The sequence below is a fragment of the Diadema antillarum genome, unplaced genomic scaffold (genome assembly GCF_040938485.1).
Source record: "Diadema antillarum isolate AM-2024a unplaced genomic scaffold, OU_Dant_1.0 seq00000858_RagTag, whole genome shotgun sequence".
NCBI lineage: Eukaryota > Metazoa > Echinodermata > Echinoidea > Diadematoida > Diadematidae > Diadema > Diadema antillarum.
The window spans coordinates 569,415-592,014 of record NW_027271729.1 but is presented as its reverse complement, the minus strand read 5'-3'; the positions used below and the strand labels follow the sequence as shown (position 1 = coordinate 592,014).

At 37.9% G+C, this 22,600-nt stretch overlaps 2 protein-coding genes across 2 annotated transcripts; one reads left to right on the top strand and one right to left on the bottom strand.

The window, feature by feature from the left end:
• Positions 1–343: 343 nt before the first annotated feature.
• LOC139740530 (retinol dehydrogenase 13-like) lies at positions 344–10,255 on the bottom strand. The gene is made up of 7 exons (XM_071651117.1): positions 10,181–10,255; positions 4,518–4,636; positions 4,014–4,169; positions 3,250–3,354; positions 2,374–2,583; positions 1,036–1,243; positions 344–497 (listed from the first exon to the last, which is right to left on the bottom strand). Exons 1-7 carry the CDS (start codon positions 10,249–10,251, stop codon positions 344–346), a joined length of 1,023 nt encoding a protein of 340 aa, XP_071507218.1. The 5' UTR covers positions 10,252–10,255.
• Positions 10,256–10,618: 363 nt separating this feature from the next.
• Positions 10,619–21,599, top strand: LOC139740528 (acidic fibroblast growth factor intracellular-binding protein B-like). Its single transcript, XM_071651116.1, has 10 exons — positions 10,619–10,730; positions 12,477–12,675; positions 13,599–13,725; positions 14,443–14,543; positions 15,038–15,171; positions 16,379–16,487; positions 17,071–17,140; positions 19,226–19,312; positions 20,611–20,711; positions 21,521–21,599. The coding sequence occupies exons 1-10, from the start codon at positions 10,643–10,645 to the stop codon at positions 21,597–21,599; spliced, it is 1,095 nt and encodes a 364-aa protein (XP_071507217.1). The 5' UTR covers positions 10,619–10,642.
• Positions 21,600–22,600: the final 1,001 nt, after the last annotated feature.

Here is a 22,600-nt window from a genome sequence, read left to right as displayed (position 1 = left end):
GGGCCCCGTTTTATAAAAACAAATTGATATGATAACAACTCTTGCTGGAATGGCAATTGTCATGGTAACGACAAGAATCCAACTTCCTGATTGGCTGTTGCTATTGGAAGTTGCCATTCCAGCAAGAGTTGCCATCTTAACATCTTTTAAGAAACAGGGCCCAGATCCACTCCTTCCTCCTTGTCCATGTGTATGAATCAAGTCTTTGAATTGAATTGAATTGAAATGAATAGGGTTTTCAGATTTGGCAGCCCAATGGCTGAATTGCATCTGGTTTACAAACAATGATTAAAAACATCAGTCTTATGGAAGAAGCAATATGGGTGGGGTAAAAGTGCCTTTGTCATGACTTCCCCTCCTCCTTGATAGTGGTCTTAGGGGTATCCTTGGTTTCTTCCTTTGCCTGAAGACCAGTCACTTTGGCACTGATGTCCCACAACTTGGCCGCCAGTTCGTCATCTTTGCCAGTGTCTGCACATTCAGTCTGCTTGCAGTCCCTGAAAGATGAAAACAACACATGGATACATGAAATGATAGGCCTACTGCAGTCAAAGTGAAGCCAGCACATGCCAAGTTCCACTCTCCATAACCAGTAGACAAGGGCAAAAATAATACACTCTCTACACTGCTTCAACCAAGGAGGTACTAGGCAAGTACCTCCTTGCTTCAACATAACATTGATTACTGGTGTTTCTACCCATTCGTCCACATACATAAGTATGCGATTTTGGACATAAATGTCACCCTACCATAAGGCAAACTGTCATAAAGCTTGGGGGAACACCTCTTCTGTCATGGACAAGGGGAAAAACTGCAGTGATGACCGACTCAAGATTTGGCAAACTGGACATCGGGACCACCATATTCACCTCTTTAAAAATAGTACCTCATTGTGAGCAAGTGAGTTGTAATAGTTGGTAAAAAAAAAAATTGCTGATTCATTCTATAACCATCCCCCTTTTTCCTCAACTTTTTTTTTTTTCCCTCAAAACGTTTGGCTTTCTCCTGTATGTTTTTTTTAAAATCATGACTTACTGGAAATACTGTCCTGAGACTGTCTCCAGTTCCTCCTCGATGGCGCAGTAGATGGATGTCTGGGCTCCCTGCTTTGGGGTCTTGACAAACAGCCAGAAGATGGGACTGAGAATCATCATGGAGAATCCAGACTGATGCATCCCTGTGTGGCGGCCAATGTTGGTCTTCACCACCCCTGGATGCAACACATTGGCAGTGACACCAGTCCCTGCAGGAATTTAGGACAGATAGAGGATTCAGTGAAGATGTGTTTTCATTTTCTTTCTTCATCAGCTTTGCTCTTCCTGCTGATTATCTTTTTTTAAACTTATTCAGTGGTTAAAGGACAAGTTCACCTTCATAAACATAAGGATTGAGAAAATGCAACAATATTAGTAGAACACATCAGTGAAAGTTCGAGGAAAATTGGACAATCGATGCAGAAGTTATGAATTTTTAAAATTTTTGTGTTGGAACCGCTGGATGAGGAGACTACTACAGCTTGTGAGTCATATGCGTACAACAGTATAAAGAAAATGTAAAAGAAAATTCAACATATTTTCACTTTTTTCACATAATAAAAGAGCACTTGACTTGCCTCTTTCTAAAGGCAGGGGGAATAATATTACCCATAACATTTGTCGGTAACAAGTCAGGGGAATGTGTACTTTTTTCAAAAGATGGAATTTTGTGAAATTCTCTTTATGTTTTCCTTATATTGTTGTACGCATGTGACATCTAAGTTATTCATACACTGCAGTAGTCTTCTCATCCAGCGGGTACTGCACAAAAACTTCAAAAATTCATAATTTTTGAACGGATTGTCTGATTTTCCTCAAACTTTCAATGATGTGTTCTACTAATATTGCTACATTCTCTCAATCCTTATGTTTATGAAGGTGAACTTGTCCTTTAAGATAAGTGAAGGTCATCACAGTGTTAAAATGAAGGCCTACGTATGTAGTTGTGACAAATTACTGAGATTGGAAGAAAGGGGGAGGCATCCCAACACATTGCACGTTGTACAATGTACTTGAATGCCCCTGCCTTCATGTGAAATTGCACTGGGGCTCAGGTTTCAGTAAACAAAGATGGATGGAACTTACGAGAAAGCGTAATTGTGTTCCATCATGACCCATGACAGGTCAGCGTAAAATCAGCCTTGTGAAGAAGGCAAAGTCTAAGTAGTTTGAAGGAAACAAGTCACTACTCAAACACAACACATAGACAGACAGATAGACAAAAATTTCAACTGAATAAAGATATATAAAGTGTGACATTACTTTATGGCGAGGTAGCGAAGTCAAACTGGATCTATAGTAGAGAAACTAATGACATCAATGAGACAGTTGCATTCACCTTGAAGTCTTTTACCGAGTTCCCTCGTAAACAGAACATTGGCTAGCTTGCTGTTGGCATATGCTTCTGCTGAATTGTATCTCTCCTCACTGTTCAGGTCTTCAAGGTGGACTTGGCCCACCTTGTGAGCTATGGACGACACGTTGATGATTCTACTGGGAGCTGAAGCCTTCAGCTTGTCTAGCAGAAGGTTTGTCAAAAGGAAGTGACCTATAACATGGAAAAGAATGACAAAAAACACACTTTGCTGAAGAAAAAAATCCACACACAAAGATCACAGCTTACTTGTAATGTCACAGCAACTGATTTTGGAAAACAAATCATCTACTGATCTTAGCCATCTTAACAAAGCAACATACTTATGCATAGTAAATCACAATCACTCTTGAAATATCTGTCAATTGACCAATCTGATTGAGAACATCATTTAAAAGTATGTACAGAACGAAGAAGCATTTGTCTTTGTTTTTATATATAATAAACTCCTGGAAAAATAAACAGTATGTCTCATTTCCATAAGAATTCAAACACACACAACATGCAGAGTAAAGCTCTTGAGCAATTATCTTTCACATATTTTAGCAGTTTTAGATCTATATCATATCATCCACTGCAAAAAAAAAATAAACTGTGTGTATTCATTAGCATTATATAGAAAATTTCATGACGTTTTAAGTATTGAAAGCAAGAGGGGTGAAGGTTGAGGTGTGAATTTTCGTTTTGTTGCAATCTTACAAATTTCATTTGTAGAGGAAGACACATTGAAGAAAATTCACACCTCAGTGCTAAGTCTTGTTGGCAACAAATACTGAGTCACCAGCATAAGCTCTGGTTTAAAAAAAAAAGAAAAAAAAAGAAAAAAAGAGAGACTCTTACCAATATGATTGACACCCATCTGCATTTCAAGGCCATCCTCTGTGTTCCACTTTGGGCATCTCATCACACCAGCATTGTTGATGAGAACATGAAGATTACTTTCATCTGCAGTATGTGCAATAGGCAAAACCCAACAGAACACTCTCCTGATTATGAGAGATTTCTTTTTTCCCCCCACAAAAGTACTTTTCATGTATTGTAATACAGTGATTGTATACATCAAAAGTGAAATGTACAGAATTGCTACAGATGGAATTATGATGAAATGACAGAAAATACCCCAACAAACTCTTTACTTACTTCATTCATCCCACCTCCTCCTCCTCCAATAAGATTCAGAGGCTGGCAATCAATGAGAAAATCCACACATACTTTTTCTCCATCATCTAGTACATGTATGAAGACATCTTGAAAAATTCTCTATTTCTAGTATCTGTCACACTCACGTACAATAGCTGTAGCTGTGCTTAGTTGTTTCCAAATTAAATGTGTATCGCATTCAGTGTCTTTTTGCATGAACTTTACTCACTGCGTATTTCAAAAAATGCATTCAAGAACTTCAAATTTAGTTCCCTAAAACCAAACCAAAATGGAATAATTATAAATAGAAATAAAAATTGCCTAACATCAAAATCAACACAACTTCTCTTTCTCAGTGCAAATTGAACATAATATCGAAATAAAAATGACCGAACATTAAAATCAACACAACTTCTTTTTGTCAGTGCAAACTGAACAAAGTAATATTAAAAAAAAAAAATCACCTGATTTCACCTTCTCTGCGAACCGCCTTATGGAGCTGAAAGACGCCAAGTCCAACTCCATGGCCCTCACACTGACATTGCCGCTACCAAGGATGATTTCTTTTCTCGCCTTTTCTGCTTTCTTCATATCCCTGCAGGCCAAAATGACTGTGCCACCTAATTACAACATTAGAAAATCAAACAAAAGATAAACAGATAAATACTAAATGACCCATTGATTTGCAGTAAGATGTAATAATTATAATCTCAAATAAGTATGCATTTCAAGTGAAGGCAGTGTTTATGTCATCAGATGCTCATTTTGACACAGCTCATACACAGAATTGTAATCATAATCTCAAGTAAGTATGCATTTCAAGTGAAGGCAGTGTTTTATGTCATCAGAAGTTCCATTTTGACACAGCTCAAACACAGAATTGATGGAAAAACTTGAACATTGGTTTATAAGAATGAAGTCAAATTAAAATGGGACAATGAAAATAAAGACTGTATTACTGATCTTACCTCTCTTTGCCAGTTCCATAGCTGTTTCTTTGCCAATCCCCGAATTTGCGCCTGTGATTATGAAAACTTTACCGTCTACCATGGCTTTGCTTTTACATTTTCCTCCAGCAAAGTAGTCCCTGGTGAAAAGATTTTGATGAAATGGTGAAAAGATTTCGATGAAATGTTGCAACAAGATGAATACATCAAAAAGAAATGCCAATACCCCACATTTTAAAAGATTTTCTTTTACTTTTACAGGGTAAACAAAACAGCCGAACATCTTCCTACTCCCTGGATATTTCTTACATTCTTACATAAGCTGTAAAATACTAACATGTATAGCCTCATGTCACATGGTGAACCCTCAAAAACTAGCGTGATTGGGTTGATATCATACAAAAACTTACAAATGCTACCAAGGAGAGGACAAAATGCCTCACCTTTTCAACTTCTTACGGTTCCAGTAGGCGAGTGGGTAAGAACTAAGATCTGAGATCTAATTGGTTGATTCCATTTCCACTTCTTTATTGCAAGAATTAGGTAAAAAAGGCAAAATGTGAGCACCAGATCTCCTTACTTGACTGGAGTGGAAGTTCTTATTTAAATTCGAGAAGTAGAGCGAATTTTGGTCGAGGTACAAGATCTCATCTTTTCTCAAAAAGTTGAAAAGGTGAGAAGGCGCCTTCTCTGTTGTTGCCTTCTCACACAGCTTTAAATTCTGGGGCATAATCGTGATATCCCACCGCTGCTGCCTGTCCGTATTAAATACAACCCTACCTAACCCTTAACTGCGACAGCAGCTGTGGCACGGTCTCCGGGGCTACCTAACCCTATACCCTAACCCTAGTCCGCGGGTGCACGCGCACTGCGGTGGGGCCTACGGTGGGGACTATATCACGATTATGCCAAAATTCTGGACCACAGAAGTTGAGAAGATGTGATCTCGACTTCTTGCCCTTGGCCTTGCTTTTTTTCAACAAGGTGAGTCAATTCAAGAAGATGCAGTGAGTGGTATGCTGGTAGACTCTATGCCATTGCTATGTAGGTCATGACATGAGGTCGGCTATTAGTATAGATCTAACGTTAGTGCAGCTGCTAGCTAATGGATAGACAGAAAGATCCGTCTGTCCGGAGGACTCTTTTTATATTTTGCCATTAACGTTGTCCTCCGGAGGGGATCCGTGAAGCCAGATGCAGTCTCCGCGGAACATTCCCCGACGGACAGATACAGACCGATCTTTCGGTCAAGCTAATGGACAGCAAGGAAACGCACCGACAGTCTTAAAGTCTATTAATAGTATTAGGCCATGGGGTGAAGCTGAAAAAGAGGCTTAGAAAATGGGTTTCGTTCCAGCAACACTGGCACTACTTTCTGAATGCGGAAATGTGATGTTTTGTACATCCTAAATATACTGTAAAAAGTTCTCCTCGAAATATCCTGCAGTTTTTGCGAAAATCCATATTTTATGAACTGCGACCAGCAGCCCAATACACATATCGTAATGGGGCTGCGGATTGTAGCATTTAGGATCATGACAGGAAAGTATCGCGGACAAATGTCAACCTTAAATCGAACAAAAATTCTTCAATTTGAAGACTTACAAGTAAGGTTGAAGTATTGACAACAGGGTTCGTGCTAGGTTTGGTTCTACATATAGTCATTTTCTGTTCGATTTGATGACTTAATATGACTAGGTCGAGAGGAATCTGGGAGAGCTACGCTGAATTGACGGTCAGCGCAGGCGCACACATCACTGCGCACAAATTTCGTATCCATTGACTGGATATTAGATGTCTGTGTGTGCATGCGCTGGCCGTCAATTCAGTGTAGCTCTCCCAGTTTCCTCTCGACCGAGTCACATTTAGTCATCAATTTGAACAGAAAGGAACTATTTGCAGAAGCAAACCTTGCACGAACTCTGTTATCAATACTTCAAATTTATTAATAAGTCTTCAAATTGAAGATTTTTTTCCGATTTTAAGTTGATATTTGTCCGCGATAAAATATCCGTCATGATCCTGTATGCTACAGTTCACAGCCCCATGACGCTATGCGTATGGGGCTGCTGGCCGCAGTTATGCGTATGGGGCTGCTAGCCGCAGTTATGCGTATGGGGCTGCTAGCCGCAGTATAGTTCCCATAGTGTTTCTAAGCTGAAATAGATATACACATTTGTAAAGCACTGCTTTTAGCCATATACCTAGAAAAAAAAGTGAAGTTTTGGTTTAATAGTTGCATTATATCTCATGTTTCAGCTTTTCCTGATGCTGGCTATGCAAAGGAGGACAAGAGCAAAGTGGTTCAAGACCATATGAGAGAGAGCACTGACTGACCGTCAGAGGTCAAGGCAAATGCCTTATATTCTGTTCAAAGACATGTTATTAATCAAATGACTAATCATTCAAGGCAAAAAAAAAAAATCAGTGTGTTTGTTTGTGTGTGTGTCCGCATGCATGTGGGAGAATCTTATTGTACACACACACACACACACCCTCACATGCACACACACATACGCACACACATAGTTATGAAGATTCAATATACCCAAGTGTATTAAAATATTATTCTACATGCCTTGGCCATTTATCACATCAGCATCATAAAAAAGATTATCATAAACATGAACGCACACAATGATATAATACATGTACTGATCAGTGCATTACACATACACAGGTGCATAAAAACGCTGACATATTATATACACTCACACGCACACATACAAACTCATTTACACACATGGGCCATTACTATTAAACAGATCATATTGTTTATCAGTAAACATGTTTTTCTTTTCTTCTTCTTCTTCTTCTTAAGAAGCTTTAATATACTTAGATCACATAGCAATCACGTTGTTCATGAAATATTATACATTACTTTAGCACTAGAAAATTTAATCTTCATAAAATTTCCTGAAGTTTTCATTGCTATCATTAGGTTACAACATGGTGGGACACTACCTCCTTTCATGTAAGATAGCTCAAAATGATAATCAGTCAAATTTTCTAGTTTTAATAAATTTCCTGGAACATTCCATGGTCCAAATATCCTTGAAAGGGTGTAAAAGTTTTGAAAAATGCCAATGTATAAAATAAAGGCAAAATTATAGTTTACCCATTCATGAGTGAAAACTGTTGGATTCTGCATTGGAGGCAATGTGTACCTGAAAATCTTGGAGAGAATAAAACAGGTTTGGCATTAAAAATTATGATAACATTGCAATTAACATCCAATATCACAGGATCTGTGCAAACCTGACTCAACTTATGCACAATTTTCATTTGGCTGGTGTGTATTAGTTTTAGCAAACTGATTTTGTACTCACACCTACATTGTACTGACCTTTCTACATGAACATTCTGTTTCAGTATTAATAATAGTTACATATTTTTTTCCCCAGAGTGGGAGAAACAAATTTTAATCGTAGTCATTCAGTTTTATGAAAAAAAAAACACACTTAGGAAAACATCTTTGTTCTTAGAATAATTCAACCCTAATCAAATCATAATAGTGGGCAGAAATGTTTGCTAAAGGGCGAACAATCACATACTGAGGCAAGGAGTCAAAACATGTTGCATAAACATTGGCATTCAAAATACAGGAAGCAATCTGTATTACAAAGACATTTTATCATGCACAACTTTGGTAAGATGTCAATTCTTGAATATCAATCACATTGACCAAAGCATTGGTGCATATACAGTACATTCTGTTGTTTCTGAACTTTGCACTGAAGTTCTTTGTGTATGTGTGTGAATGTTTCAGTGGTGTATAGGCCTATATATTGCTCCATTTTATCAAGGACAACTTATAGTAACATGACAATGTTTTCATGCTTCAATATCAATCATATTAACCTATTTCCCTTGGCAAGTAATGAGCAGGTTGACTCTGTTGCAAATGATGCATTTCACAGGCAACACAGCAGAACCTGAAGAGCTTCCAGAAGAAAATCTTGATCTTGATGTGAGCGTCTTAGGGGAGGAAACAGATGCTCCTGCTGACGGACCAGGCTCCTCCTTCAGCTTTCGTTTCCTGGCGAGATTCAGGCGTTTGCTATCTATAAACCTCTTGTAGCACGTTTCATGGAATCCTATTTAATACAATGGAGAAATGAACAGCAATGATTAGCCGTTGGATTTTGTTAGGGGGAAAAAAGGCTAAATGCTAGAGGGAGGGGTTGAACATTACACTCAATATATCATTAAATGTACGGTAGACTATTGACTGCCAATATTTGAATCTTGTAATTACCAGTACACAGGCCCTAGTACTATGCCAGGTAATCATTTGTTAACACCTCATGATCATTGTCATCATCAACTACTTCAACTTGTACTTGCAGTGCAATTACTGATTTCAAGTTACATCTACAGCTTTCAGCACCTGATCACATGCAATATCAATTATCATAGTTATGAATACAACTGCCTTATCATCATTAATACTAGTAATCCTTGGCCTTTCACTATCACCACCACCCACTGCTTTATAGTTTGGCACAACATAATGTTAATCATATGTTTTAGGGAGTTTAATTGTTGCAATTATGTTATTGTCATTGTTGGTCTTTTAGATCTATTTATATCAAATATTAATAAGTTAATTTAATGAGATGCTAAATGTGTGTTTTGAGGGAGGATTCGCCAATTTCGGGGTGAGAGAAACAGGATGGATTTTTAATATTAATACTCCATGGCCATGATTATGAAAATATAAATTTACATGCAGTTTAGACCTTTTTCAATCCATTCCTTTGTGTCAAGACTTTTACAAAACAATATCACCGATCAGCTACATCAACCTAACCTGGTCCTGGGCTGTACATAGAACAACATGTAAAATTACATCTAGGCGACATTATAACGGCGCTATGCCATGCCAAGGTGAAATGCAAGATAATTTATCTAAGTAACAGACACGCTAACGGCTAAGCTACTGTATTAGCGCCCATTATAACATACACAAGCAACGTTCATAACATAGCTATTAAACGTTGTACAATTGTACTTGTAGTCATCATGGTCATTAACATTATGAGTGAGACTGCACTGCAGTGTCGACTGCTACGACTCGACTGTACGCACGTAAACTAACCTGTAAATTATCCTACTACGTAGGTTGCAGTCAGTCCCCCTGAGCAGCTGAATCACTTCGTTCTGGTCTGCGATTTCACGGTCTCCCCCACTCAATTTGATCCACTCTTTGGCACACAAAATAGGTTTCGTCTATTTTAGGTTTGTCATAGCCGTGAAATTTTCAAACTTCATCGATGTTACATGCATAATAACGCATAATAAGTTTCGGCTGAGCAGACGACGTAGACGCGTCGACAGGCTCACAGGGGGCGGCCATTTTGACTCGTAAACAATAATTCTCGATTCGGATTGGATAACATACATCACATGATCGTTCGCGAATGAATATCGTACACGGCAAAGTGTACATATTCAGCTCCTCAGTGACAAAAAAGTTCACTGTTTCCCCCTAAATTACCAAAATACTGCAGGAGGGTTTGTGTCGAACTTTTTCCTGTAGCCTTTTTGGTTATTTGTTTACACGTAGCTGTGGAGAAATTTTAGTGCCGCAGTTGTCGGAACGAAACAAGCGAAAAAACCAGCTCACCCCATGGCCTATATTATTGTCTCCAACGTTAAAAGGATAGGAGCGCAGTGCTTACTTGGCGAGTACAGTGCATCCGACTAGCGTTCCAAACGTAGAAAATGGAATCACTAGTCGTGGGTGAAACATTTTATTCACGAACTCCATGTCTTTGAGAATTGCCGTCTGCTTGTCACTGCTCACAAAAGAATAGTAAATTGCCACTAACGTTGTTGTAGATCTTGTGTCCAAGCAGCCACTTGCACTTTACTTGTCTCTCGCTCGCTTGCTTGTGTACATGCTGCTCCAGCAGTGCAGGGAATGACCTAAGAAATATTATGCAACAACCTCAGTTACAAAAAGATCGCGCGTAGCATGACCAATTTGATGAATATTCATATATTGATGTTACGTTGACCGTTTCTAGTTTTGTACGTAACTGCTCATCCTGCATACGTCACTCTACTTCTATGCTCTCCACGAATATTATTTTGCTCTGTACAGTACACATGTAGAAGCTTTATCGAGCCTGAAGTCCAAAATGTCAGAGCTAAATGTTAACGTTGTCGTTGGAAACATCACCATGGTTGATCCGGAGGTGTATAGATACTGGTTGGATGGTTACTCAGGTAAGTGGTGTTGTGAGATATGATAAGAATTGTGGCAGAGACTCGAGTATAAACCTGAACATCAAGTGAGTGAGCATTTATTAGTTTAGTCCCACATAATATCATTCCATGTAAGTTTGAGTTACGTGAACAAATATCCGCGTGCATGCATCATCATGCATGCATCTTAGTACATGTATACGCTTAGGCCTACGCCTGATGATCTAGCAATCCGGGGGTTTAGGAGCTGAAGGCGTGAGCACATCATCAGGGTATATTACTGTTAATTATTAAAAGCTGATGTAGCACCCTGCACATTTATTTTCCCGTCATGACATTGATGACAGACTGAGTGTGTTTCACGAGTAGAGCCTGACCTGTATTGTTTACTGAGCTGACTGAGGTATCAAAGTACAGTAAATTAGACCTAGATCTAATTGTAACGTTAACTTAGAGAGTATAGAGTAGCAATTCTAGGCCCACTAGGTCTAGTCTATGTCTACTTCGTAAATTTACTTGTACTAGAAGTATAACTTGTGTCAATTTATAACAAAAGTAAATTAAAGACATAAAGTTATGCCTTGTAGACGTAGACTTTAGTTGTATTTTGTTGTTGTTATTGTTGTAGCTGTGTATGTGTGTATGAGTGTGTGCCTGTCATAGGCAAAATCTAGGTCTATCTAGACTCCAGGCCTATTAATAAAAGTAATGAATACATTTTTATCTGCTAGAGTAGTAGATATGTGCATACAACAACATGCATGTGGATGGATTTTTGTAAAAGAAACTTAATCTGTTGTGCTTGTGGAGTCATGTTGCCTCCTTTTAGAAAGTGTAAAGCAATCTTCACTCTGCATTTATAATCTAAGATGTAACACTTGACTCTATTCATCATCTCCAGTGCAGCTTGATGTGTTCATTTCTCATTTCCTCATCTTACATGTGATGGCATCACTTGAACAAGCCATAAATGATGCATCACACGTTACCCCGGGGTACCACATTGTGTAGCGCCACCTCACATCCACTCGAGGACAGCCGCAGAGAAATGCATGCACTGAGTGTGGGTGTACATAGTCATTCCCATTCCACTGCATGTTATACTATCCATGCATGGCACGCTGTGCTAGCAATAGCGTGTGCTTCAGTGCAGTGCAGAGCAGTGCAGTGCAGTGGCTAGCGCATGCTAGCTCCAGCACCAAAATTATTTTCACTTTTCGGCAACCCAGGGTACAACCTTTAAAAAAAAAGTAATAATTCAACAAAATGGCTTATTTTTATTTGGTACCCCAGGATACCATTTATGTCATCAAATGCCTATCCATATTGAATGCCTACCACAGAATCTCTTTCATTCGTCAGTGAGTCAAAATTGTTTTCCTATGTTATTGTTGTTGGATACCAGTATCTGGTATTTTACCATGCATATTCAATGATGGTGATGATGCCATGATGAATATGATTATGAAATGAAACTATAGTTAAAGTTATGATATCAATGCCATTTTTCAATGTTAGTACCATCATCAGTATTTCAAATATAGTGGTAGTATTTGAATAGTAGGAGTAACTGTAAGATAAGTACAGCAATGGTACATTAAAAAAATTAATTATGTCACTCTGCAGTCATTGTCATCATACCCTATTACCAATTGCCTCTATCTTGTTTGCATTTATCTCTACTTCTATTACCTCAATTGCTGCAACTCAAGAACTTATTACTAAATACATGTGTGTTTGTTTTTTTGTTGGCATTTTTTTTTCCAGCATATGAAGCTACAAGGAGGAGACATCAGAAGGTCAACAGACAAAAGCCTGGATACTCTTTTGATATCATCAAGAATGATACAGACGATAACTACCGTGCATTTATCGCAATGGAGAAGCATCTGCACAATCCACCAAGTCTTGCCAACCAGCCCCTGTTTCAAATTCCAAATGACATGAAGAGATTTCTTATTGAAAAGTAAGTCATTGTGAATGTATTTAAAGGTTTCAGGAATAGCGATCTCATTGAAAATGCACTGTATTATCAAACAAAATGTTGTCAATGTAACTCTCAGCTCTTGTGCAAAAGACGTCTACTGTTGAAGCAAAATACCCTGTGTAGCATGGTGATGTGTGGTTAAACTCTTTCCCACCAGACTTTCACAGGCATCTATATGCAGGTAATGAAATGTGAGATGAAATGTCACACTGCAGGAACTTGTGTAGAGCAGGGTGGTAGAAACCCATTTACTTACTCGCACGGGACGACTCGAATTCGCTGCCAGGCAGGTGATATGAATAGGCACATGCCTGTTTAAATAAAAGTATGGGGTCATTTTCTCAATTTTCTGAATCTTACAGTTGTCAGAAATGTATTTTGTAACACCCTGTGGTGTTTGGTAAACAACTGAATATATTGCAATTGTATGCTACCTTGTCCTAAATTATCATGACATATATGTACGAGTGTGTATAATCAATTGAGATCCCAATCCCCTCCTCTCCCCCTCCCACCCCCCCCCCCCAAAAAAAAGAAAAGAAAAGAAAAGAAAGAACAAAATAAAGAAAAATGAATGGAATTCAGATACTCTAAGGAAGACTGCCTGGGACAAGATTGCAAACATGCTGATGGCTATTTCATTTCAGACGTGATTACTTGCATATTGTTCTAAACAGGTTGTCACATTTCATTCTGATGTCCTGCCTCTGTTACAGTGCAGGAAGATGTTATTTTGACAACAGAATCATATAGTCAACATGTTTCTTGTTTTAAAATAGCGCAAGTGTGGCCATCACTCCCGATCAATGAAGATTAGCACATCAATGTTACAAGTTCCTTTTCATTTTCATTACTCTTGACTGATAAACAAATGCATATATTTATCCTACAAACTTTTGAAGGTATTATGAACTGGACTCCTCAGTTGCCAGAGAAATTCTTGGAAAGAAGCTCTCCAGCAGACATCGAAAGGACCTCGATGAAATAGGAGAAAAAACAAATGTTGCACTGCGAAGCTGTAGAAGACAGGTTAGGAGTTCATACTACATATTTCTTGTTTAAATTGTTTGGTCTTGACATGTATGCCTCTATATCATGTATTGGTGTCACAGACATAATGCTTTCAGATTTTCCTTTTGTTCTACATTGTATTTGTCTGTCTGTCAGTCTGTCCTACTTGTAGTTGCCTTGTTACCACTAGACAGAGAACACAGCATGTGGTAGTGGTACTGTAATGAAATTTTGAATTTAATAATAACAAAGAAATTACATTATTTGAGTTTTATCGGTAAGGTCAGAAGTCATCACAGGGCCGTAATAAAGCAAAATTTGTCTCAAATTTAGCGATTATTCAAGAAGTGCATTTAAAATTTTGTTTTTAGAGGTGTAGTTTACTTTACTTACTTACTTACTGTCCTTTAATCCAACGATGGTATCAGACGATGCCTGTTCATCAATCATCTGTGTTTCCACATGCACATTTCCTTTGACTTTCTAGTTGAATGCATTTGGATCTGAAGATACATTAACTCTACTGGCCTGGACAGGAAGATGCCAAAAGCTATGTGACTGGGATAACAGCTTTTATACTCCTGACCTCTGAATTTTCTGATGTGCAGCAAAGGCCATCATTGCTTATGTGTGTATGTATGTGTGAGTGCACGTATGTGTGTGTGAAATGAAGATACAATTATACATGTTTATCTTAGAAAGGTCTTCTTTGTTCCTTGTCTGTTTGCATTGCAGTATGACAATTTCAAGAGAGTATTCAAAACAGTCGAGGACATGGAAGGCCCGATGGTGAAAAACATCCAGAAACATTTTCTGCTATCCGAAGAACTTGCAAAGTAAGAGTCTCAGTAATGATTGTCAGTTAAAAATCACTCACTCAGATGGCAAATATCCAAATAACCTAGGAGAGATAACATAGCTAGTTTGAACTAGACTGTAATTGTCATCTTTCCAAGCAATGGGCAATTCTCCTTATAAAGAGAATTGCAAAAAAGTGAAGAGATGCTTATTCATTGATGTATTAATTTGTTTGTTCGAAATCGATGTTTGCTTGTCAATTTAGTTACAGAAGTTTCTTTCAATTTTCCATATTCAACTGTCTGTTCATTGTCTATGTTTATTTGTCCATTGAGGGACTTTCTATTGAGCAATCTATCTGTCTGCCTGTACTGAGAATCACAGTTCTTTTTATGCAAGGTTGCCACATCAGTAGTCGTATTCAGTGACCATGATCCATGAAGAATTGTTTAGAGTGTAATTGTTTCTTAGACCAACATCTTAATAAAGAACATAAAGCATCACTATTAGTTATTCATTCCTTTGCCAACAGGAAATATGCTGCCATTGTGTTCTTCGCCAACAATCGGTTTGAGACGGGAAAGAAGCGGGTGCAGTACCTGACGTTCAACGACTTGGCGTACTGTGCAGACCAGATGATTATCAGCTGGACAGCAGGGTCCATTGGTATGTCCAGTAAAGTAAACAATACTCTAAACAGACAAGGGTGTGAAGGGAAATGAAAGTAGGAAGGAATATTCGTTTCTTGTGAATATTATTTTGGTACTTATGTTGGAAATTCAGTGTTTGTACACCCGTTCCATAACATATGAACATCGCTTTTCAGTTGTTGTTGTAGTATGAGATTTAGATTATTTCTAAAACATAGCTCCACACTGCGTTCAGATTTACTTGAATGAGTTGAGTAAAACCAGACAACAGAATGGTAGAAGTTGGATGAAAAACAAGAGTGTTTTAGAATTTTACATTTTTTTGTTTTCACAGAGAAGCAATAATCAATTTAAAAAAAAAAACTTTTAAACAGCACATGATTATAATCATACATGCATACATGCATATTATACCAGTCAGACATTGCGATGATGTCATCACCTCAGAAGTATCCAATTGAACTGTACATGAAAGAAAACAAAATGATGAGGTTGTATTCTTTGCATGTACAGTTATTATTTTGTATACATCAACTGACTAGCAGTGCTGACTTTTCCAGGTGCAGGGTATAATGTGATTACCATTAATAACAACAACAACAACGACAGCAGCACACAAAAATCCAGGACCTTGATAATAATTTTGTCAATGAACTACTAGGAGAGTTGTGAAGTGAAGGATATCATCACCCCTTGTGGTTGCTAAGCAGAAGTCACTATTCAATGAAAACATGTGACACTTTGAAATTATAGAACTTTCTTATCTTCAGTCAGATTTAAATGATACTTCTGGTGCTCTGTTTGTCTGGTGATATAGTCAGCTTGAACATACTGTTAAATTGTTCTTTAAATCAAGCATCAGTTGCATGATTATTCCCTTGTCATGTATGTTATGGAAGATTACTGTAAAAGTGGATATTTTTGCGCGAGTAATTTTTTTTGTTCGGTTGGGTAAGATGAATTTTGTGTGTCTTTAATTCTGCGGAATCAGGATATTAACTATTGGAACATATGGCGTGCAAAAATATTTGCATGCTTTTATTTTCGCACTAGCTTCAATCTGTTAACACGAAATGTGCGAAAATTTCCACACTGCGAAGATTTCCACTTTTACAGTACGTCTCTTTCAGCAATCAGCAAACCACTTATACAGATTAGCTTGAACAGGACAGTAGTTTGAATGTATGGCAGCAGACAACAGTTGTTCTTTATTTGCCGGGCAGACTCCAGGAAGGAAGATCTGGATGCGGACTTTGACCGAGAGTTTCTGCAGATGCTGCGAGAACTCAAGTTTCTCGCCTACGACAAAGACGCCAGCGATCAGCACAGAATGTGAGCATTGCATATTGCCATGTGATTGGACAATGTTGTATGTTTGTTTGTTTGTTTGTTTTTCCAGAGGCAATCCAGCAGAAAGTGATTTGTGATGTTATGAATAATCATGAATAAGAGTTAATTTTCTTTGAAAATGTTTAGAAAATCCCAAAGAATAGTATTGGGTAATAGTCTGAATAGAGGAGAGTAAATGATTTTCGTTCATTTCAGTTTGGCGTCATTTCATTTTTGAGCTGATTATCAGAATGATGAAAAGACAGAAAGGGTTCAAAGATACACTAATCTTTTATGAGAACAATGCAAAAAGTATAGTTATTATAAATCTTTGTTACATTCTATCAAAATTGTCATGTTCAGCCAAGATGCCAGTATCCAGTAGAAAGCAATGCTTGCAACACATAGATACCTCAAAGGAAAAGAAGATAGAAAGTTAAAATTATTGCACTACTACATGATTTGCAACAGCACATGAAGTGATGTAAATCATTATTGAACATACAACATGCTGGAATGTCATATTAGAACTGGGTGGCTTAGGGAAGAGATTGACATTATTTCATCTGTTGTTTTTGTGACACAGGTTCCTGGGCAATGCAATAAAAGGGAAGGTTGCAGAGCGAGTCCAATCTGACATAGAAAGTGATTTCAAGGTAACATCAACATATTGCTATGTGATATCATTGATTGCTTTTGTTCCTTTTCCCTTTATCGGGAATTCCAGTGCAGTTAAACATTGGTCTGAAAAGGAGTAGAATTTTCATAGCAAGACAATGACAATTTGATCAAAATCGGATGAAAACTGCAGAAGTTACGACATTTTGAAGTTTCCCAAATTTTTCAGGAAACGCTTCTTGAACAGTCAATATGAATATGCAAATGACGAAGTGATGATGTCATCTACTCACAACTTGCCATATAGTTTGTGCATAGAATTTATACATTTCCAGTTTTTCATTCAAATGCAATTATCCCCCAGTCATACATGTAAATCCTTACATGTATATATCTAACTGATATTATTCTGAAGTTAGTCAGGAATAACATAATGTTTTATCAGAAACAGTGAATTTTTGTCATTTTTTTTTTCATGATCAATGGGAAAATCATAAGGTGATGACATCATCAGCTCACTCATTTGCATATTCTTATCAGCTGCACGAGAACTGTTCTGCAGAAATCAGAGAAACTTCACAATTTCATAACTTCCCTAATTTTTATCAGCTTTTGATAAAACTTTCACTAGCCGCATTTACACTTACTAACATCGCGATTTTTAAAATCGCAATATTTTGGTTCCACCGTTTACACTTGCGCAAAAGCATGCGAAGTTTGAGCTTCACGAAACATCGCGATTTTTTGGTCGGTAGTGCGCATGCGTAATTTACCTCTTTTCAACACTGCAGCGGAGTGGAAGCGCGCGCTATTCTGTTCGTTTTCACTGCAGTGCAGTATATTTTGATCACAATGGTTGGAACGTTGAGCCAGGGCTTTTTATCAGTACAATGCACACATAAATTTGTGCTTCTCGAGACTGTTATACTTACGGTAAAACTATATAGCTTGCTTTATTAGATCACATACGTAGTAGGTGTGTAAAACTTCATCTACAGCAGCATTCAGGAGGATCATGAAATTTCGCCGATATGACGAAAGTGAGAAGTAGGACTTGGAAGTTAGGACTGGTATTTTATCAGGCGACAGCAAGAACTCACACTTGTTACGTACTCCTGTACTAGTATTCCACAAACGGCGTATATCGAGAGCAGTACAGGCTCTCTCACAATCTGAATCAACGCATTTCTGGGAGAACATTATTTTGTTAAGTCGTCTTGGGGTGATGATACGTGGTTGGAGAACTTCAGGTTTGCTATATTATACTAGTAGTAGTTTTCACGTACTAGTTTCATCAGTGAGAGGGAGGTGAGAGACTACGAGCCGATCGAGGATCAGTCGTTCAGACCTGTACACAGCTGTCTATACCGTGTACTAGTACTCTGGCCAGTGACCGACGTAGAGCTCCTCTTAAACACGTTCCAAAGAGGGATCGGGAGCACGCGTAAACTCCAGGTGCAATCCGAGACCGAAAGTCACGTGATGAAAAATCGTGATATTTCTGCAGCTTGGGTTTACACTCGCTAACTTCGCCTCAAACTTCGCGATGTTTCAAAAAAATCGCACTCCGGCTGGCGATTTTTCTGGCGATGTTTCGAGGGCGTTTGGGTGTAGTTGCTTAGCAACTTACACCCAAATGTCGCGATTTTAGAAAAATCGCGATTTTTCCAAGCAAGTGTAAATGGGCCTACTGAGTGTTGTATTTGCAAGATTTTGCTCTATCTTTAATATCAGATTAACTTCTATTAACTGGACTGGAATTCTTCTTTAGTACTGTAATCAGAGATTGATCCCCTAGTGATTTAACAATATGATTTTAAACATCCATACTGATTGTTTTCTGTCATCTGCAAAGGATGTTTCTCAGCATATTTCTTGTTCTATTTCTTGATGCAAGTAGATCTTGGTCTGGTTTACATGAATACACAATGTTCATTCCAAAATAGCGAATACAGTCCCCATGTATATCAAACACACCCCCTCTTGTAATGTAGATATGTTTAGAGGGTAGAGATAGGAATATTTGTCCATAGATTCATACTGTGAAATTTTGTCTTTGAAAGATACCTGAAATATATTTGGCTGCCAACCTTTCTCAAGCTCTATTTTGCTATAAATTTCAGAGTTTGTCTCGCGCCATCATCAGCATTGCCTGCGGCATGGTACATTCCAAGGAGCTCAGAGACTTCTTTTGTGATGTGGTCGAGAAGGTACATGGAAGACATTATAGAGTTCACCTTTATTTTGAGCTCAAAGTTAATCTGTATGATTATCAACATCGCCTTGGGCATGAATCATTGTTGGAAGCTGTAGGACAGCAGTAATCTAGAAATAAGATGCATGGGCATACATGATTGATTAGCATGTCTTTTTTTGACATGCAGCATGATACATTCCAAGGAGCTCAGAGACTTCTTTTGTGACGTGGTTCAGAAGGTACATGGAATACATTATAGAGTTGACCTTTACAGTGTATTTTCAGCTCAAAGTTAATCTCTATGATTATCAATATCGCCTGGGGTATGATTCATTGTTGGTAGCTGTTAGACAGCAGTAATCCAGAAATAAGATGCATGGGCATACATGATTAATTAGCATGTCTTTGTTTCTTTTCATTTGATCATGAAATATGAGGCCACAATCAGCCAAGCCTGTTTTTTTTTTTTTTGTGTGTGTTTTGTTTTGTTTTTTGTCAATAGAAGCTGTTGATATGATAGAAGAATTACAATTGCATAAGTCAAAATGCTTGGGAATCAAGATGGGGCTTCTACAGATGACAGGTTTGACAGGAGGCCAAGGCAAATGTTGGTTATGATTGACATCCTACATGAACAGACTGAAGTGGACATATGTTTGGTTAACCCCATTTCTGATACTATCTTTATGTGAGATTAGAAAGTGAACACTTAAAACTGATGAGTATGATGTACATTTCTGACAGTGAAGTTGATGTTTACTCATTTCATGCTACTCAGATAAAGAAGCACCTTTTGTTTGTTTTCTCAAGTCTATGTGATTATTTCTTGTGGTAGAACTGCCCCACCAGCCAAATCAGGTACTTACAAACAGAAAGTGAGATACAATTTCAATCCCACACTATTAAAAGTAATACATCAAATTCATGGAGTTCACACCCTTATTTTGAGTTGATTAATGCCCAATACTAGCCCGATGCACCAAAAATTTTTGGAAATGTGGAAAATTTCAAGCTGTGAATGATCTTTGTCATTCTAACTATCGTGCAGTAAAACAACATTTCATCCAAGTTACATAAACATTTTGTCATGTATGGCAACTCTCGCAGAATGCCCCTTGGGAGTCACAGGGGATACATATGCAATATGCAAACCTGATGCAAACATTATGCAGCGACCTGGGGTAATAATTATGAGGCCTATGGTGATGATTATAAAAGCAATATGCACATCATACGATAAAAGACAGCATGACATCACTCTATCCAGAAGCGTGTAATGTTTACGAGCGTTGTGGTTTTTATCGTGCTCAGATCATCGAGCCATGCAAGCAGTCTGGATGGACAGCAGACGATGTGGGCAAGTTTTTGACCATCTACACCAGCAGCAGTCTCCAGGTCGAGGCCATGGGAAGGTCAGTAGATTGTTCTGAAATCACCAGGTACTGTAAGAAGTGGAAATTTTTGTGGGATTGAAATTTTCATGAATTTCATCAAAAAGGTAATTAGCATGAAAATAAAAGTGCACATCAATTTTTTTTTTTTGTTACATGTAATATTTTGTTATATGTTTGATGTTAATGGACTTGTATTGTACAGGTATTACTGCTGTTATTTGGAGTTTTCTTCATCTTTGCCAGTCCTGTAGTGTGAAAGAATTTGCTGTTATACTGTGGATCAGATGTCCTATACTGTAGTATGTGCTGCCAAATCTCTCAGCCACCATATGGCAGCAGTTAGAAGAGCATTCTCAATTTTCGTCACTGTTTGCAAAATTAAAAACATGTGAAATTCTTCTTCCCGAATCAAGCATGAAAATTACTTGCATGAAATTTCTACTCTTACAGCAGAACACACTTTGAAAAAATATTGTGAGAGAGGTTTTGTTTATTGATACTTTTTTGTGTTGTTGAGGATTTGATCAAGAAGACCTGAATTGTGGGTACCAGTTCTACAGCAATTCAAATAATTAATATCAGATGAATACTGATTTTTGTGAAATCAGTCATATTTGATCATTGATTGGTTTGAATGATGAAATTTAATGACACTTTGTTTTTTGCAATTTCAGATTATACAATTGTGTTAATTTCAGACTTTCAGGCTTTTTATTGCTCGTCACTCAATCCTGTTTGAAGGGAAAAAAATGTTGTTCTTAGTAGTGGAATGTATTTGTTGATTTGTGTCTGTCATCTGAATGCCTTTTTTTCTTTTCTTTTTTTAGGAATCCCAGACTCCATTCAGTCCTTGAGCGCTACATGTCAACTCTGCGGAAGTGCATCCTCACCATGTATCACAGCTGATAGTGACCATCAGGAGATGGACAAGTTTCCAGTTTCCCCTATCAAAGCATTAGAGACCAAACAAACTTCAACAGTGACAATGGAGTCAATTAGCTGACACGTGTTGGTGACCATGTCATCACACCCAACGATGATGGATCTGTTTGGAAATATAAATGTATTGTCTCACTTAAGATACTTCAAGATACAAGTGCAATCTATGGTAGAAATGTTGAACTTCTCTGGAGAAATGTGAATGCATCACCCCTGGATGAAATACTCCTAAGAGATGAGTTCCAGAATGCAGATTGGAGGATAACAGGCGGAGGCGTAGTGTGTTGCAGCTGATGTCCTCCTTGGTGTTGAATATTCATAGCAGCCAGGTTGAGAGAGAAAACTTTCCCGACCTGAAGTCTGCATTTCTCATCAGTGTTCTGAGTGGCTCTGAATCCACATCGAGGCATGGTGTTGATTCTTTTTTTGTTGTTGAAGACACAACAACAAAAATGAGTTTAATATGTTGAGCTAAAAGCCAGATTGAGACATCCTAAATAGAGTTGTCTCCAATGATTGATTATGAAAGAGTCAACATATCCACATACATGGACCATCTACTTTTCAACTGAAAAAAAAAAAATCTTTTCTCATTAGGGATAAATATATTGCAAACACATGTGCATGGCACAAGATCCCAACACTTGGGATCAAGACTACTCTTTATCATATAAAAACAAAATACTTGTATTCAGGAGAGGATTGCCAAAACTTATTCTTGACATTGATGTATCTATAAAACCCTACCTGCATGCATGTTATTCTATGTCTCCTTTCACATGATTGTGAAATATGAGAGATGTTGATTTATCATGTTAGGGATGGTCTGTCAAAAACATGATATCCAGGGGTGGTATTCTGAGGTCGTAATTAAGTCTGTAATCAACTTCGTGATTAAGTCATGAAGTTAATAGGCCCTTAATCATGGGCAAAATCGGTATTCTGAGGACGTAATTAAGGTATGATTA

What these genes read in the sequence shown, in the direction of transcription:
- LOC139740530 (XM_071651117.1), bottom strand. Translation starts at nt 10,251, where the DNA reads ATGTTTCACCCACGACTAGTGATTCCATTTTCTACGTTTGGAACGCTA. An exon ending in TATGGAACTGGCAAAGAGAG is followed by an intron (nt 4,170 to 4,517) that starts GTAAGATCAGTA and finishes TGTTGTAATTAG; the next exon opens with GTGGCACAGTCATTTTGGCC. An exon ending in GATGGGTGTCAATCATATTG is followed by an intron (nt 2,584 to 3,249) that starts GTAAGAGTCTCT and finishes TCCATGTTATAG; the next exon opens with GTCACTTCCTTTTGACAAAC.
- LOC139740528 (XM_071651116.1), top strand. Translation starts at nt 10,643, where the DNA reads ATGTCAGAGCTAAATGTTAACGTTGTCGTTGGAAACATCACCATGGTT. An exon ending in ACATAGAAAGTGATTTCAAG is followed by an intron (nt 17,141 to 19,225) that starts GTAACATCAACA and finishes TATAAATTTCAG; the next exon opens with AGTTTGTCTCGCGCCATCAT. An exon ending in CAGGTCGAGGCCATGGGAAG is followed by an intron (nt 20,712 to 21,520) that starts GTCAGTAGATTG and finishes TTCTTTTTTTAG; the next exon opens with GAATCCCAGACTCCATTCAG.